Below are 17,423 nucleotides of genomic sequence, written 5' to 3'. Positions count from 1 at the left end.
CTCCACGTGAAGATTTGCCCAATATAATCTGTATCAGATAAAGAAATGTGAAATTCAAACTGTTTTGAGGGATCTATGCACTAAGTCCTGGGGGTACATTTACTAAGATGGGAGTTCTATTTAAGATGGGATGTTGCTCATAGCAACCAATCAGACTCTACTTCTCATTTAAGTAGCACCTTCTAGAAGATAATACCTGGAATTTGATCGGTTGCTATGGGCAACATCCCATCTTAAATGGGACTCCTATCTAGTAAATTTACCCCCTGGAGAGAGATAAAACACCACCCAATCATCTCCAAACTGCCATGTTACAGGCTGTGTTTGAAAACTGACAGGACCTGGTTGGTTGGTTGGTTGGTTGGTTGGTTGGTTGGTTGGTTGGTTGGTTGGTTGGTTGGTTGGTACTTAATCTCTCTCCAAGGCTTATTATATAGACCCACGAATCTCTAGCCAGGAGTAACAACGCATTAACTGACCCTGTCATTAAGGCATTTAAACATAGGGACAGATTTATCAACAAGTGATTTTCTTGTTATCACACGAATGATAAATGGTGCTCCAGCCAATCAGCTCCTAACTGTCATGTGTCTGAAAAATGACAAGAGCTGATTGGCTGGAGCACCATTTATCATTTGTAACCCGTAATAACAAGATTATCACTTGTTGATAAATCTGCCCCATAGTTTTTACTTTACAGTTGATTGATTGTGGTATGATATTTTAATAAAAATTTTTATTTCTTCTCTTGTACAAAAATGCAGCTGAAATACCCGATGACTATCCAGACCAGTTTGATGATGTTTTGGAATTTATTCAAGACACCATAAAAAGACTTCGGAGGTCACCCAATAAGCAAACTCTCTCCAGACGAGACAGGGGAAGACAGGTTGCAGCAACAGGCACTCAGAATTCCAGTAAAAAAACGAGCAAGGACAGAAAGCGGAAAAACAAAGGTTGCGTCCTTCGGGAGATACACTTGAATGTGACGGACTTGGGATTAGGCTATGAAGCCAAGGAGGAACTTAAGTTTAGGTACTGCAGTGGGTCCTGCAATAACCCAGAGACAACTTACGACCAAATTCTAAAAAACTTGACGATCAAGAAAAAGTTGGTTAATGACAAAGTGAAACAGGCATGTTGTAGGCCGATTTCATTCGATGACGATGTTTCATTCTTGGATGACAATCTAGTTTACCACACCTTGAAACAACATTCCGCGAAGAAATGTGGCTGTATATGATTTTGTTTTATGGATGGCCATGAGGCAGTGTGCATCGCATTCCTGAAATAAGGCAAAGGAAGGGATCAAGGTTCCCGTTGCAGTCTCCCGAGGACGGAAATGGAGAAGAGGACCAAGGATGGTTGGGCATAGAGCTGTCATTGAAACTTGTTGGGGCCGTTGTCCAGCAACAGCTATAATAAAAAAAAAAAATACCTCTGCAAGAGTAATATCGACAGCCGGAGCAAGACAATGCTCTTGTAGGGAGGACGTATTTTCACCAATATATAAATATATATACATATACGATATGACTCACCAGCAGTGTTGACTGGAAAAGTCAATTACCAGCTTTTAAACACAGGCATTTATACATCGTGCATGTCAGGGTTTTTTTTATGTATATTTTTGTTCAACAAAAACAAGTGTATTACATAATCCATTAGCTCTGTATTTTGGGGTTTAATTAAAATATTTGCTACTATAATACGCATTACTTCAGCTCACCTTTAGTCCATAGACATGTAATACCAAACACTCTTCTAAGTAATTCTTAGTACAATCTATGAGTAACTGTAAACCGTAGTGTAACTTCCATCTAATTGCATCTTTAGTAGAGAAGTGTGATTGTTGTCCCAGATTTAATGGACATGGGCTAAAGTGGAACTTGGGTATGTTTGTTTAGTAATGTGGCTGCTTGTTATCCAGATCAACCAATCAGAGTTTAGCTTACATTAGTCCATGCATGCAGACATTCTGTTGGCCACTTTGGTAGATTTTAAACCATACTGGTCATAATCTGCTCTTAGCCAAGAATGAGCTTGCAGATCAGAGGTAAATTCTGGTTGCTTTGGAATTGGGCACAGCCTTCCATTTTCATATATTATACAAACCTAATAGAGTACCACTTTAGTTTTTTATATATATAATAATTATTTGACAGAAAACAAAATAAAAAAATGGGCAAACTTGTGACCTTGCATGGCCATATCTAATCCATTTAAGTCCTTGACTGGCCAGCAGTTGCCTGCAGGAGACATGGCTCGCCAGGAACACGGATATCTTCATATTTTCCCAGTACTCAGGGAAATCCTTGATAACATGACTTTAGCATGTTATGGCAATACCTAATTATTGCATCTAGTGAACTCAAATGTGGCCAAACCATTTTGTGAATTTCCGGCATGCTAGAGGTTCCTTTGATGGCTTATTTGAAAACCACATTTGGGAATTAGCTCAACACGAAACATATAAATGTATTTTGGGGTTTACAGTAGAATTATCTTTTTTTCTTATTTTATTTGCAGTACATTTTGTAATTGGTCCCCAAGACCAATCAGACTACTCGATGCCATGCATCCACTCAGATACATGAATATAAAAGATATTTATTGAGAATTAAGTTATTGCTATTTATTACAGTCCAGTTATGAATGTTTCTTTTTTTTTTCCTATTTATTACAATTTCTCTTTGATGGTGCCAAAGCGACGCATTGCTCTCTCTCTCTCTCAAAGGAGACGGGTGCAAGCAAATGTATGTTTGGTAGTTGTAGAATCACACACTTTACCCTTTGCTATCTTGGCTTGATGTGGACCTGTGGACCTGTTAGGAGGGTAGTTTGTATCTTGAATATTTTTGCTTTATTTAAAAGAAGGAAAATGCTTCAGAGTTTTTGTAAACGAGCACAAGGTCTGATTACAAGGGAACTGACCGGAAAGCAAAACATTGGACGCGTTTCATAAAACATATTGCCCAGAAAATGTGTAAACTCAGGACTCCAATAGTTGCTGGTTGTAAGATTTTCTCACCGTGAGCTAGCTATCTAAATTCAACAATCCCACACCACCAATCACCAATAATCACACAAAGCTTAAAAAAATTGTCTATTTTTTGTTTTCACCACGAACAGACTCCAAAAATAATTGTCCACTATGAGTTATCTTTATGTGAATAAGTATCTGCACAGAAAAAATAAGTTTATTCCCATGGTTTCTGGAGTTTTGTTAGGAATTCCCATGGCTCTTATATCTGCTCCTTGGAGGCATGGTTGCATGGTGATTAGTACTGCTATCACTGGCGCCATGGTCCTGGGTTTGACTCCGCCCAGATTTCTGCCTTCAAGGAGTTTCCAAGATTGTGCAATGCTAAGAAATATATTGGTGCTATATAAATAAGCAAAAACAGATTCTGTTTGCCAAGGACACAGGTCGCCAATACAATTGCTGCGTGTATGGATTCTGAGTCTGGCTAGTGAGTTCTCTACTCTCCTCACCCCCATAGTCTATATAACTAGTGAGCAGAGAGATGACTATATTTGGGCTTTTTAAGACCCCTAGATAAAGAAGGGTGTCAACAATATATTGCCACAACCCAGAGTCAACCAGTTCTTACACTCAGTATATATGGCTACTGTGATCTGGAACTAACAGGGAGGATCCAATTTTAAATAAATTATATGTAAACTATTGTGAAGCAAATTGTATTTTAATTTAAAAAAAATACCACACTGTCCTGATACAGTATATCTACTTAAAATTCCCTTTCCCAAAGAAGATAGAAGATGAGTATTTGATGGATGGTGTGCTGATATGGTGAAATCCTGGCTCAACCGAAGATAAAGTTATCGTTGAAACTGTTTTAGCCAATCAGATTCTAGCTTTACTTAGTTTGTTGCATGTCTACTTTATTTCTGTTTTTCTCCATTATAATGAACAACTTGTTAATTCATATTGACTTATACATTCTTCAACCTCACTAATGTTATCTGGTGAAGAAAAAGATAACATTATTATGATTCTTTTGCTAATTCTTTCAGAATCCGCTGGCTTTGCAGATGTTGCGCAGTCCCTGTTCTGTTTAACTTCTTCTTTTTTTGTGGTTTATATTTCATTTTCTTCCCTGTAAAGAGCCGACGATGCCTCACATGGTCGTCTTGTGCGTATTGCTTCAAACTTTCCCCACTATGAAACTCTGAGCCTGGCCTTATCCTGCTAACTGTTGCATTTTACTCACCAATTGTGCCTTTTTGGTCCAATCATTATCCATATTGCCAGAATCGCAGAGGCGAAGGCACCTGCTCACAGGCATAAAAGCTTTGAAGGAATTTTACAAATATTTTCTTGCAGAATTATAGCACAGTTTCCAACAGTTGTAAAAATAAGACTTTGTCACAGTGTAAGAAAATACTTAACTGCTCTTCGCATAAGCTTTATTTGAATCCTCTGGCAGAATTAAAATCAATGTCACATGCATTAAAAAATGCATCAGACTCCCTGACAGCCAGCATCCCGTACCGATCCTGACTGCACCGCTCATTGCATTAAAGTTGCAATGATTCAAATTCTTTCCTGCTGCAATCTTGGCAGTTTATGGAGTTAAACTTCTAACATCATATAAGGAAGACAGTAGATTTTACCCTGCTTTAAATAAATACTGATTTTTATTTTTGTGAGCTTAAATTCACTTTAAAATTCACTACCTGTTGATGGTGTACTTTAAAGTAAGTCATTGTCATACTGTTAATTCTCCTTTAAAGAAGCATTCAAGATTAAATCAGACACATATGTGAAGAATAACTCACAGCTGTATAGAGAACAATGTAGAAATTGTACGAATCTATTAAAAAAAAAAAAAAAAGATTGGGATTGTGGTCAGAGTCCCATCAGGAGCTCATAATTAAATCATTCATTTACACATTACAATTAAGGGTACATTTACTACAGTATATGTCTCTTTTAAAAGCCGCTGCATATTTGGCCGCTAGTTTTAAAGGGGCAAAAATAAATGCAACCCATTGCAAGTATTGTATTTTAATTTTATTGGCCCTTAAATCCAGCAGCCAAAAAGAGGTGGCAGCTTTGAGAAAAAATCCACTTAGTAAATTTACCCCCAAAACTTAAGCGTTATCTAGTCTTTTTGTATTTCTTGAACTGAGGTCCAGCAAGTCGTTTGTTTCATGTTTTATGGTTTTATGTTCTGAGAAATGAAAAGGGTAAAGTTTGTGATATCTTATTTTTCTTCCAAAAAGTTATGAAGCTATGACTATCTGCTTATTAGAAAGTTTCAATTTCACCTATGAGTTATGTCTCAGTCATTTGTTTTACTCAACCAAAGTTCTCTACAAACTTTATTTTTGTACAATATTCATTTTTTTAACTTTTTACAAAATAAAACTCATTTCTACCATCCTTTGTGTTTTGTCTTCTTGTCTGTTGGAAAATATAATTGCAGTATGCATAGAGAATGGTTTTGTACATACTTGAATGTCTGCTTGATGCAGTCTTCCAAGATCTACCATATGTGTTGCTTCTACAAGACAATCCAAGTTTATGTTCTTCTAATTCCAAACACTGTTTTCTAATAATTCAGATGGATATACAAAAAATACAGGGGGAGATGTATCAAACCTTGTAAAGTGGAAACAGATAAAATGTCAGAATTGGGCATGAAGGGCCCTTGAGGGAATGCAGTGGCAGGGTCTAAGGCTTAAGGAATTTGACCAGATATCACAGAGGGACTTGAACAACCATTAGTGAGGATATGCAAAGATCAGGACCACTTTATAAAGAAATGGACAGGAGTGTGTCAGGATCACCCACTTTGATTGACAAAAGGGCTAATCATAGTGTAGTTTCCATAGAAACAAAAAAAGCACCCATGATATTGCTCCTCCATGTTACTGATCCCCAGAGAAGGGGGTAGAGCACTTGGGCAGTGGGGGATTTCCCCTGTACACCTGTTGGCCTATCTGACCCTGAAGATAAAGTACCTACCAATCAGTTTTGGCATTTTTCAAACACACAGAGGGGCAGATGTATTAACCTGGAGAAGGGATAAAGAAGTGATAAACCAGTGAAAAGCGCAAGGTTATAACACACCAGCCAATCATTATGGATTTGAAAAATGACAGGAGCTAACTGGCTGGTGCGTTATCACCTTGAACTTATCACTGCTTTATCATTTGTTTAACAGCGGGCACAACTACACCATGAGCAAACATGGCAAGAGTATTAACTCCATATACGTAGAACCCTGCTGGGATTCAAATATATGGTTTTGGTAACCCCTGTCACCCAACACTGAAGTCGAGGTGTACTGTTGCTGGTGACCACTGTAATTGTTGAGGGCTCTCCTGGCACCAAGTCGGGAAGTGTGTAGTGAAGGCAGAACTTGATTGGATGACATTGTTGCCATGGGAACACCCTACCTATAGATTACCAAATATCACCAATTAACATCCAGCGCAGATATCAATATTAACATTTGTTGTGATCATATCCATATGTACTGAACATTCATGCTTACGTTTCTTGACATCACCAACCCCCTATCCTAAACACGAATGAATCGAAGAGGAACACATGTTGTGACAATGTTGTGATTTCCTTCCCCCCTTCCCAGACAAGACAATTGCTTACTCAATGTTTTTCTTCCATCTCGTGGTATATAGCGAGACTTTTGGACAATGTTCCCCTAAGGAGAATCTTCAGCTTTAATCAATAGGAAAATAAGGAAACACGCTGAAGCTCGCATGTAACATTAACATATTCTGCACTGAGATAGTTACATTTAAATATGTCATGCAAGAAAGATCATGGCTTCTAACGATTCCTCCCCCGGCGCCCCCTCCATCGCACTCCAGGGATCAGCAGAGTGTTTGTAAATTCTGAAAATATGTGGCACTTGAGAGATCACTGGATATAGAAAGATATATTCCAAAGGAATCTCCAGGTCTCCTGCCAGCTATTGACGTCCATATAAACATACATGAGATAGGACAGAGGCGTTTGCATCTCATGCCTTGTGTCTAAGTCACTGCTGGGAGAGCTTGAGAATATTTATTCAGTCTCTGGGCTCACAGCGACCCAGTCCTGTGTGAGGGATTTATCTCTGCTCTGTATTTCTGCTTGCTACATGGATGCAGGTCCATTTAAAAAAAAAATCCCTTTTAATATACTAGAGACTTTCTAGATGGCAACATGCGCCGAAATCCTGGCTGCTTACCTGTCAGCAAGACAATCAGTAAAACTCAAAAAGGACAAACCTTTGACTTTGTCAATATCAACAGGAATTCAGCCGTAATGTATAAAACAAGCAAACGTTCCTATGCAAATTCTCTCTTCTTCCAGAACACTGCTGAGTACGTAGCCATGGGAATTGGTGGAACATACTAAATGCGTGGCATACATTAACAGAATTATTCCTACACTATTGCCTTAGATTTATCTTTGCTGTGAAATTCACAAAAAAATTATAAATATTGATCTCTCCGGTCTAGTTGTCGTCTGCGTTAAGGATCAGGTTAGTGGTGGATTTACCACCAGACACGTGCCTAGGGGTGACACATGCTAGGTGGGGGGCAACACAGCACGCTCCCCTGCTAGGCCGCTGGCTAGATGAGGCCAGTTGATTCTTTTTTTTTTTTCGTTGTCATTATGACTTTTTTTTTAATTTTGTAACCAGTGAGGGAGGAGGGGGCAATGGACAAAAATTGTTGGAAGGGGGCGAGGTTGGTGCTGCTTTCGCAGTCGGGAGGCCACAACATTAAGTGGGCAGTGACATGATGGAGGGGCGAGCGATAATGTTGTGCCTAGAGGTGGCCTGACCCCTAAATTCGCAATTGGAGCAGATAACCCTAGAGTTTTTGGGGTGTTTTTTAAGCCAACATTCCAAAGTGAGGAACTGTGGACAAATAGCTTGATTTACAGAATGACAAATCTGCACTGCAGCTGTGTCTTTGTACGTAGTGGCTTTGCAATAATATGCTAATGCAGCAGGAGGCATCTTGTGTAAATAGACCCCACCTACCAGCTTCTGTGATCCTCTGTGCGAACATCAGTCACCTGAGTAATCCTCAGGTTACACAGGTTGGCCGGTGTTCTCATGCAGATGGATTCAGTGAAGCTGCATCCAAAGATGCTGCCCCAGGCCAGGACACACCCAGAAAACATGGACGGCATGCCCCCATTTTCTGGAATGCTGGTAGCTGCTACCCCTTCCCTGCCCCCAAGCAGGATGCAGGTAATATACCAGCTGTCGGGATCACGGCATTCAGGAGACAAACACATGGATCCCGACAGCCGGTGTAATGCCGCCGTCCGGAATCGTGACAAACGCGGGTTATTCCCACTCGGTTGGTGGGTCCACGCCACCAACCGAGTGGAATTTTAACTGGTGGGAGTGAAGCGAGCCCGCATTCCGTCTACACATGAGCCCATCTACACAGGAGCCCACAGTTCCGTGTACACGCCCTCAGCACACTTACCCTATGTGGGTAAAATGTGCCTTATGGAATGCACGCTCTGTTTGTAACAAATTAACATCCATCCATGACCACTTCATATCTAAAAACTTCAATCTGCTGGCTATAACAGAAACCTGGCTCACACAATCAGACACAGCCTCCCCTGCAGCACTGTCACATGGTGGTCTCCACTTTACACACACCTCCAGGCCTGGTAACCATAAAGGAGGAGGAGTTGGACTATTACTTTCCCAATCTTTCGCATACACTGTTCTACCACAGGTTCCATCACTCACGTTTACATCATTTGAAGTACATTCCATCAGGGTTCACTCTCCTTTCTCTCTGCGTGTTGCAGCTATCTATCGCCCACCTGGGCATCCCAAACAATTTCTAGAAGATTTTTCTGCTTGGCTCCATCACTTCCTATCCTCTGACATCTCCTCCATCATCATGGGAGATTTTGCTATTGCTATTGATTGTCCAAAATCTGCTGCTCATGCCTCCACACTACTCTCTCTAAACTCCTCTCTCGGCCTCTCCCAATGGACTGACTCCTCTACTCATTAGGAGGACCACTGCCTTGATCTAGTATTCACCAAACTATGCTCCATTTCTGAACTCACTAACACTCCTTTCCCCTTCTCAGATCACGGCCCTCATTCCGAGTTGTTCGCTCGCAAGCTGCTTTTAGCAGCATTGCACACGCTAAGCCGCCGCCCTCTGTGAGTGTATCTTAGCTTAGCAAAATTGCGAACGAAAGATTCTCAAAATTGCGATTAGAAATTTCTAAGCAGTTTCTGAGTAGCTCGACACTTACTCTTCCACTGCGATCAGTTCAGTCAGTTTCGTTCCTGGTTTGACGTCACAAACACTCCCAGCATTCGCCCAGCCACTCCCCCATTTCTCCAGCCACTCCCGCGTTTTCCCCAGAAACGGCAGCATTTTTTCACACACTCCAATAAAACGTCCAGTCTCCGCCCAGAAACACCCACTTCCTGTCAATCACATTACGATCACCAGAACGAAGAAAAAACCTTGTAATGCCGTGAGTAAAATACCAAACTTCTTAGCAAATTTACTTGGCACAGTCGCAGTGCGAACATTGCGCATGCGCAATTAGCGGAAAATCGCTGCGATGTGAAGAAAATTACCGAGCGAACAACTCGGAATGAGGGCCCACATCCTTATCACCTGCATGCTCTCTTCCATTAATTCACACTCTATGTTGCTGAAGTCCTTCAATCTTCCTCAAACCCGCATAAATATTAACAATTAATCTTCAAGAACTTTCCACCTGACTCCAACAACTACTTTCACCTATTTCTGCATTCACCTCTCCTGAGATGGCTGTATCACACCTGAACCAGACTCCAGAAATAGCCCTTGATGAAGTGGCTCCAGCTACCCATCACACTCCACGTAGGCCTAGATTTCAACCATAGAACTCTAAATTAACAAGACATCTACAAAAACTCACATGTAAACTTGAACGTCAGAGGCGTAAATCTCGTATTTCATATGACTTCCTCACATATACTGTAAGACTGTCTACCAATCTTATCGAAATTCCCTGGACACTGCCAAACAAACATATTTCCAAACTCTCATCTCTGCTCAAGCCTCTAACCCCAAATGACTCTTTAATACATTTAAATCACTTCTGAATCCTCCCTCACTTACCCCACCAGTCACTATCAAGGCACAAGATCTTGCTTCCTACTTCAAGGAGAAGATTAATAATATCTGAGATTAAATAGTATGCTCTTCGTCAGCCAGTGACCTGCTCGGTTCTTTACCTGAACCCTCTGGCACTCTCTCTTCATTTCCAACAAATAAAGATGAAGTATCATCACTCTTCTCATCCTGTTTCTCTACTACCTCTCCTCTTGATCCTTTACCCTCACAAATAAGTAAAGCTCTGTCTCCGGTGCTCATCCCTAACTAACATCTGTAATCTCTCTCTCTCTCTCTCTCTACTGGTATTTTTCCTTCACTCTTCAAGCATGCAGTGATTACTCCCATTTTGAAAAAACTAAATTCTGACCCTAACTCTCTCTCAAACTACCGCCCTATCTCTCAGCTCCCTTGCCTCTCTAAGCTACTTGAGAGACACTCGACTCACACACTTTCTTAACTCACAATTTATTGGACCCACTTCAGTCAGGCTTCCATTCCCAACACTCCACAGAGACAGCACTGACAAAAGTGGTTAATGATTTGGTCACTAGGAAATCTAAAGGCCATTACTCACTACTTATTCTTCTAGATCTATCTGCTGCTTTTGACACTGTTGACCACTCTCTTCTCATACAAACACTACAATCACTAGGTCTTAAGGACACAGCGCTTTCTTGGTTCCTATCCTACCTATCTAATCGTTCCTTCAGTGTTCGCTTCTCTGAATCTACCTCCTCTTCACTACCTCTTTCAGTTGGAGTACCGCAAGGCCTTAGGTCTTAGGACCTCTGCTTTTCTCAATCTATACCTCAGCTTTTGGTGAACTAACCAGCTCTTTTGGATTTCAGGATCATCTGTATGCAGATGATACTCAAATCTACCCATCCTCTCCTGATTTGTCTCTATCTGTACTGGGCCATGTCACTGAGTGCCTTTCTGCCATTTCATCTTGGATGACATCTTGCCACCTCAAACTTAATAGTTCAAAAACAGAGTTAATTATATTTCCACCGGCCAATAGTAGGTACCAACCTGATATCTCTATCACTGTTGAAAACTTGACAATCAACCCTGCCCCACAAGCTCGCTGCCTAGGTATCATCCTTGACTCTGATCTGTCCTTTGTTTCCCACATTCAATCTGTCTCAAAATCATGTTACATGCATCTAAAAAAATATCCAAAATACAACCATACCGTACACAAGACACTGCTAAAACTGTAATCAATGCTCTAGTTATTTCCTGCATTGATTATTGCAATAGTCTCCTAACTGGTCTTTGCAAAGTGAGACTCTCACCACTACAATCCATTCTGAATGCAGCTGCAAGGCTAATCTTCCTCGCTAGACGTTCATCATCTGCAGATCCACTCTGTCAGTCCCTCCATTGATTACCTGTATTCTACCGTATTCAATATAAAATACTTTTACTCACACACAAAGCCATTAACCAAACTACACCAATGTACATCACTTCGCTTATCTCAAAATATCTCCCAACCCGACCTCTTCGCTCTTCACAAGATCTGCGTCTCTCATCCACACTCATTACTCACTCCCACTCACGATTGCAGGACTTTCTTCGGGCTGCACCCACTCTGTGGAATGCCCTACCACGCACAATAAGACTCTCCTTTCATCTCCAAACCTTCAAGCGTTCCCTGAAAACTCATCTCTTCAGGCAAGCGTATCAAATTCCAGAACCGCCCGCATAACCTTCATAAACCTTCCTATCGAATTGCATCCACTCTGCACAGTCCACACATATCCTCACGTCTTCTCATTCTTCACATTCCCTTCCTCCCATCCCCGGTTCATCATTGCTGTGTGACCATATCATAGTCACACCTTTGCAAGAACCTTAGCAATCTGGTGGTCAGCTATGCAATAGATAGCACCTATCATTGTGTATCCATGCCTATCTCCCTATAGATTGCAAGCTTGCGAGCAGGGCCTTCCTTCCTACCTGTTTGTTATTACCCAGTTTTGTTATATCATTGTAATTTCCAGTTGTAAAGCACAACAGAGTTTGCTGCGCTATATAAGAAACTGTTAATAAATAAAATAATAATAAATATGTGGGATGCCCAGTTGCCCCCCAGCTACACCCAATAGGTCACAGCTGTGATGGGGCTGAGATGCGTACAACTATGAATCACCCGTAGTTGCTCAAGATTGCATAGTTATTCTCTGGGGCTTACGCAGGTGGCAAATTTTCCATTAGGCACATGAGGCATGTGCCTAGGGGCGGCACTTGTTTGGTGGCAGCACTCGGATGCTTGTGTTGTTACTGTCAGCCCGAAATGTACCAATAACTGCAAAATATTTCTACTGTACTGTACTGTCATTTGTCATTATTCAATTAAATTGGCTATCATCAAATGATGGCCTTTAACCAATCAATAAAAATAATAAAATTAGGCATTCGGGGGGCGGTCATCATTGTTGTGCCTAGGGGCGCCGTCTCCTCTAAATCCACCCCTGGCTTACGCAATGCTAAAAATCACAAGATTGTTCTCAGAACAGACTTGCGGGTAACTCTAAATCAAGCTTTCAGTCATACATACCCACTCTCCCAGAAGCTCCAGTAGAATCCAGATTTTTCAAGTTGTATCCTGGACCCCAGGAAAGTGGGCGGAGATAATACCGGGAATCATGGGTCTAGTGGGGTGTGGGCAATATGACACAGTTTGCGTCATTTTAGCCCCGTCTTTCTCCCTGCAGACCTGCGATTTGCAACATCTTTCAGTAATGGGGGAAAGAAATGAAGAGCCCGTCCCCCCTCCCGTCATCTGAATCTCCTGGTATGAAAGTCAGCAAGTATGCCCTAAGTGCCTCAGTGACATCACTAGGCTACATTCTCAGCAATATTAGTCTACAATCAATCCACAACTGTCACTTCTGTGTGTTGAAAACTGGTGTATCTAGGAGATTACTTAGATAATTTTACCATTTCTTTCAATTGTTTTCTAACAATAAACATTATACAGGTTGAGTCTTCCATATTTGAAATGTTGGGAAACAGAAGCATTTTGGACATGGGATTTTTTCTAGATTATGTATTTGCATATTCACTGCATTTTAAAGGGATTCCTTTAAGATGGTAGGGATCCCTTTAAAATGCATTGAATATGCAAATATTTTTTATTTGCAGCGACGCAAAATGTGGTTGCCATCCGGCTCTCTCCTTGCTGTCCTCATAGTTCAGGGGGGATCCTTTGAGGTCTGGCTCATGGGGCTTCTTGCCCTCAGTGCAGAAGCCGCCACTTTGGATTCAGGAGCTTGGGAACAGTGTGTGGAGGTGGAGCTGCAGGAGAGTTCCATCGGGGCCAGCAAGCCGGGGACCGGCGGTGAGGCACATCAGACAGCCTGGAGGGAGCTTGGCTGGGTTAGCAAGCAAAGTAAGAACACTATTTCACCTGTCACATAACTGTCATCCCAAAATATTTTGGTTTTCTGATCATTTCAGATTTCAAAATAAAGGATATGAGAGACTCATCCTGTAGCTGTGCCACTGATTTAAAGTTCCCATCTACTACTATCTGCAAACAAGTTTAAAAAAAGAAGAGAAGCAGGCCAATAAGGAATAGAAATTGTTTTTGAAGAAAAAAATATGTTCAAATCATAAAATTAAGAGACAAGAATTGAAAATAAAAAGAAAATAAATGTTAGTGTAAAAAAAGATAAACATAAAATGTTCAGGAACTAATTATAAAATAAGAAAGATACATTTAATGTAGTTTTATATAACAGTACACCAAAAATAAATATAACTTTAAAGTAATTAAATAGCAAAAATACTTTTAAAATCACTAGAAAAGTATCAAATTCCTTTAGGGATAAAAAATAATAATTTTTTAGTAAATGTGAATGACAGACCAGATAGATTAAACTTGTATAATCAGTTTAAAAATAAACAGAAGAAAGTTGGACTTTTCACAATTTATTTTGCTTTCACAATTTTTATAGTAAAATAATGTGGGTTTATTTATTTTTATTTTATGCTGTATTTAAAGAACTTTTTTATTCTATTGTACATTACACAGTGTTCTAGTACTATATTTAACCAAATCATTTTTTCTGTTTATAATTATTTATTGTGCTTAAAGAGACATAGATATACAAAATCTAATTATTGAAATAACTAGCCTTATTTTCAGTAGACTATTGATTTAAGAAAATAAAGTAAAGACATAAATATGAGATCTTTAACCTTAGCAATGGGAAAGGTACATTTATAAGGTACATTTATAAGGATTGAGAGAGTGTCGCTCATAAACTTAAGCCTTTTGCCCAGTTTCAATATTATTACTGAACATATTGCCTCCTCAAACCTTTATTTCTTTCTCTACAAATTTCCTGTTGTTTTTCTTACTTTAGATTTTATAGCTTTTCAACAGCACATTATTCCATGAAAGTGGACAAACAGAAATGATGGTGTGAAAATAAATGCACCTGGTAACATGCATAAAGTAAGAGTGGAAAGATTTTGGAGGGAAGGAAATGTAAGGAATGATGGGCAGGTGGTTAGAAACTATCAGATGGCATCCACACCAGCAAAAAAAAGCCCATTACTTACCAATACAAATGGGAACATTCAAGGCAAGTAATTATATTTTTATGCCGTCATTGTAATTGTAAAATTAAAATTTACAAACAAAATAATAAGTTCACCACTAAGTACTATTTAATATGATAAATATGATGATGATGATGATGATAATGATGATAATGATGATGATGATGATGATTATTATTAATAATAATATTTATATATCTACAAATACAATTATAGTCAAAAATATGGGCACCCTTGCATTTAGAAAAAAAAACCCTCACAGTTCCTCTAAAACTAAGCACCTTGAGTCCTGTTTGGAGAAAGAGCGCTGTATAAATACAATTATTTTTATTATTATTATTATTATTATTATTATTATTATTATTATTATGTTGACGTTAACAATGGTATTTTGTCTCCACAGTTCCTATTCTGCTAATGTTCTTTTTTAGTTAACATTTAAAACTATATGTTTTTAAATAAAAAAGAAAGACATGGCACTGGCACAACTTTTGACACCTTAGACTATTTGGTAGCACAGTCTTTGCTCAAAATTACTGCAATCAACAACTCCTTGCACCTCTCCACCGGAAGTGTGGCCTGCTTGTCCCATTTGGTATTTTCAGGTCTCTCCACAGGTTTTATATATTTATTTATTTATTTATTTATTTATACATGATCTAGATCTCGACTCTTGACTGGCCACAACACAGCAGTAGAGTAGCATCTTGTCTTGAAGTTGAAATACTCTTGAGGCTTTTGAAGTGTGTTTGTGGTCACTGGGGGTAATTCAGAGTTGATCACAGCAGCAAATTTGTTAGCAGTTGGGCAAAACCATGTGCACTGCAGGTGTGGCAGATATAACATGTGCAGAGAGAGTTAGATTTGGGTGGGTTATTTTGTTTCTGTGCAGGGTAAATACTGGCTGCTTTATTTTTATACTGCAAATTAGATTTCAGTTTGAACACACCACACCCAAATCTAACTCTCTCTGCACATGTTATATCTGCCTCCGCCCCCTGCAGTACACATGGTTTTGCCCAACTGCTAACAAATTTGCTGCTGCGATCAACTCTGAATTAGGCACACTGTCCTGCTGAAAAACCTGTGATCTTCAACTGAGACTCGGCTGTTACTGGGTTTCAGTATTGCCCTTTAAAATTGCCAATAATCTACAGATTTCATGGATCCAGGTACATATTCAAGGCACCCAGTGCCAGAGACAGCACAGCACTCCCTTTCCTTTGGAAGCTTCATATTTATTTTATTTTTTTAAACATAGGGATGATATACTTTTCCCAAACACTCTAATTTGATGCCATCTGTTCATAGGACATTCTCCCAGAAGAATATTAGCTTGTTCAGGAGCATCAAACCCCAGTCAGCCTTTCTTAAGTCACTTTCAGCAGTGGGGCCCACTAACTAATAATCCAGTGTTGGTGACAGAGAGATGGCGCCAGTTGACATTTTCTGAATATCAGCCTCAATCAGTTAGCCAGTTAATTGCAGTGCTTATGTCACCAATCAAACAATCATCTGCTGCAAACTTTGACCAAGTTTTCTCTGGAGCAACTTCCAGGTTATACTGTCATGGGCCTAAAACTTTTTGATAACATTACATGTACAGTGCAACTAGAATATCAAGGTGTCTGGAGATTGCTGTATACCCTTAAGATTGTCCATGCTTTGTTTCAGTTGCCTATGTGACCTCCTCAGACAGTTATACATCACATACAATGTGATTTCCTGGTTTTTTTTTTTCTTCGGATTCTGTCTCTCACAGTTGAAGTGTACCTTTGATGGAAATTAAAGACCTCTCTCATCTTTTTAAGTGGGTCAACTTGCACAATCAGTGGCTGTCCAAATACTTTTTTGCCCCACTGTATGTATCTATCTATCTATCTATCTATCTATCTATCTATCTATCTATCTATCTATCTATCTATCTATCTATCTCATATCCAGGGTTTAAAGTGGGGGGGAATGAGGTGGAACTGAGTTCCACCACCTGTAATGGTAGGGGGAACTAGTTCCACCAACTCCCTTGCCCTGCACAGTAATTCCAATTGAAAAAAACTTCCCGATCACCTATATCAATAGATGATGCCGGCGGCGCTAGTGTTACTGATGAGTATCACTGACCTGGTTTGGGAGTGTTGTGGACTCGGGGCTTCTTCCGATGACCGGGAAGAGGAACCGCCACTGGGTCGTAGTAGAGATGGCCGGATGTAGGTCTTCCTCATGCAGAACTAAGACGGCAGGCGGGAGGCCCAGAGGAATTCTTGTAGGTCTCCTGTAAGACAAGACTTGTAGAAATAATGAAGGCTGGGGTACTGAGATATTGGAGACACTGTGGTATTGAAGGCACTGAGGTACTGGGAGTACAGGGAGTGCTGGGAGACCCTTGGAGGCACGGAGGTGTTTGGAGGCACGGAGGTGCTTGGAGGCACGGAGGTGTTTGGAGACACCGAGGTGTTTGGAGGGACGAGGTGCTTGGAGGCACGAGGTGCTTGGAGACACGGAGGTAACTGGAGGCACGGAGGTGCTTTGAGGCGCGGAGGTGCTTGGAGGCACGGAGGTGCTTGGAGGCACGGAGGTAACTGGAGGCACGGAGGTAACTGGAGGCACGGAGGTAACTGGAGGCACGGAGGTGCTTGAGGCGCGGAGGTGCTTGGAGGCACGAGGTGCTTGGAGGCACGAGGTGCTTGGAGGCACGGAGG

The 17,423-nt window shown here is 40.4% G+C and overlaps 1 protein-coding gene across 1 annotated transcript in view; it reads left to right on the top strand.

Moving 5' to 3' along the window:
• GDNF (glial cell derived neurotrophic factor) overlaps positions 1–5,219 on the top strand; it is a 55,146-nt gene extending 49,927 nt beyond the window's left edge. The window contains exon 3 of the mRNA XM_063961196.1: positions 765–5,219. Coding sequence (XP_063817266.1) covers positions 765–1,243 — 479 coding nt within the window. The 3' untranslated portion in view covers positions 1,244–5,219. The remainder of the gene's footprint in view (positions 1–764) is intronic.
• The last annotated feature ends 12,204 nt before the right edge of the window (positions 5,220–17,423 follow it).

The sequence above is a fragment of the Pseudophryne corroboree genome, chromosome 1 (assembly GCF_028390025.1).
Source record: "Pseudophryne corroboree isolate aPseCor3 chromosome 1, aPseCor3.hap2, whole genome shotgun sequence".
Taxonomy (NCBI): domain Eukaryota; kingdom Metazoa; phylum Chordata; class Amphibia; order Anura; family Myobatrachidae; genus Pseudophryne; species Pseudophryne corroboree.
Note: the sequence above shows the minus strand (reverse complement) of the source record. Positions and strands in the feature narration are given on the sequence as shown.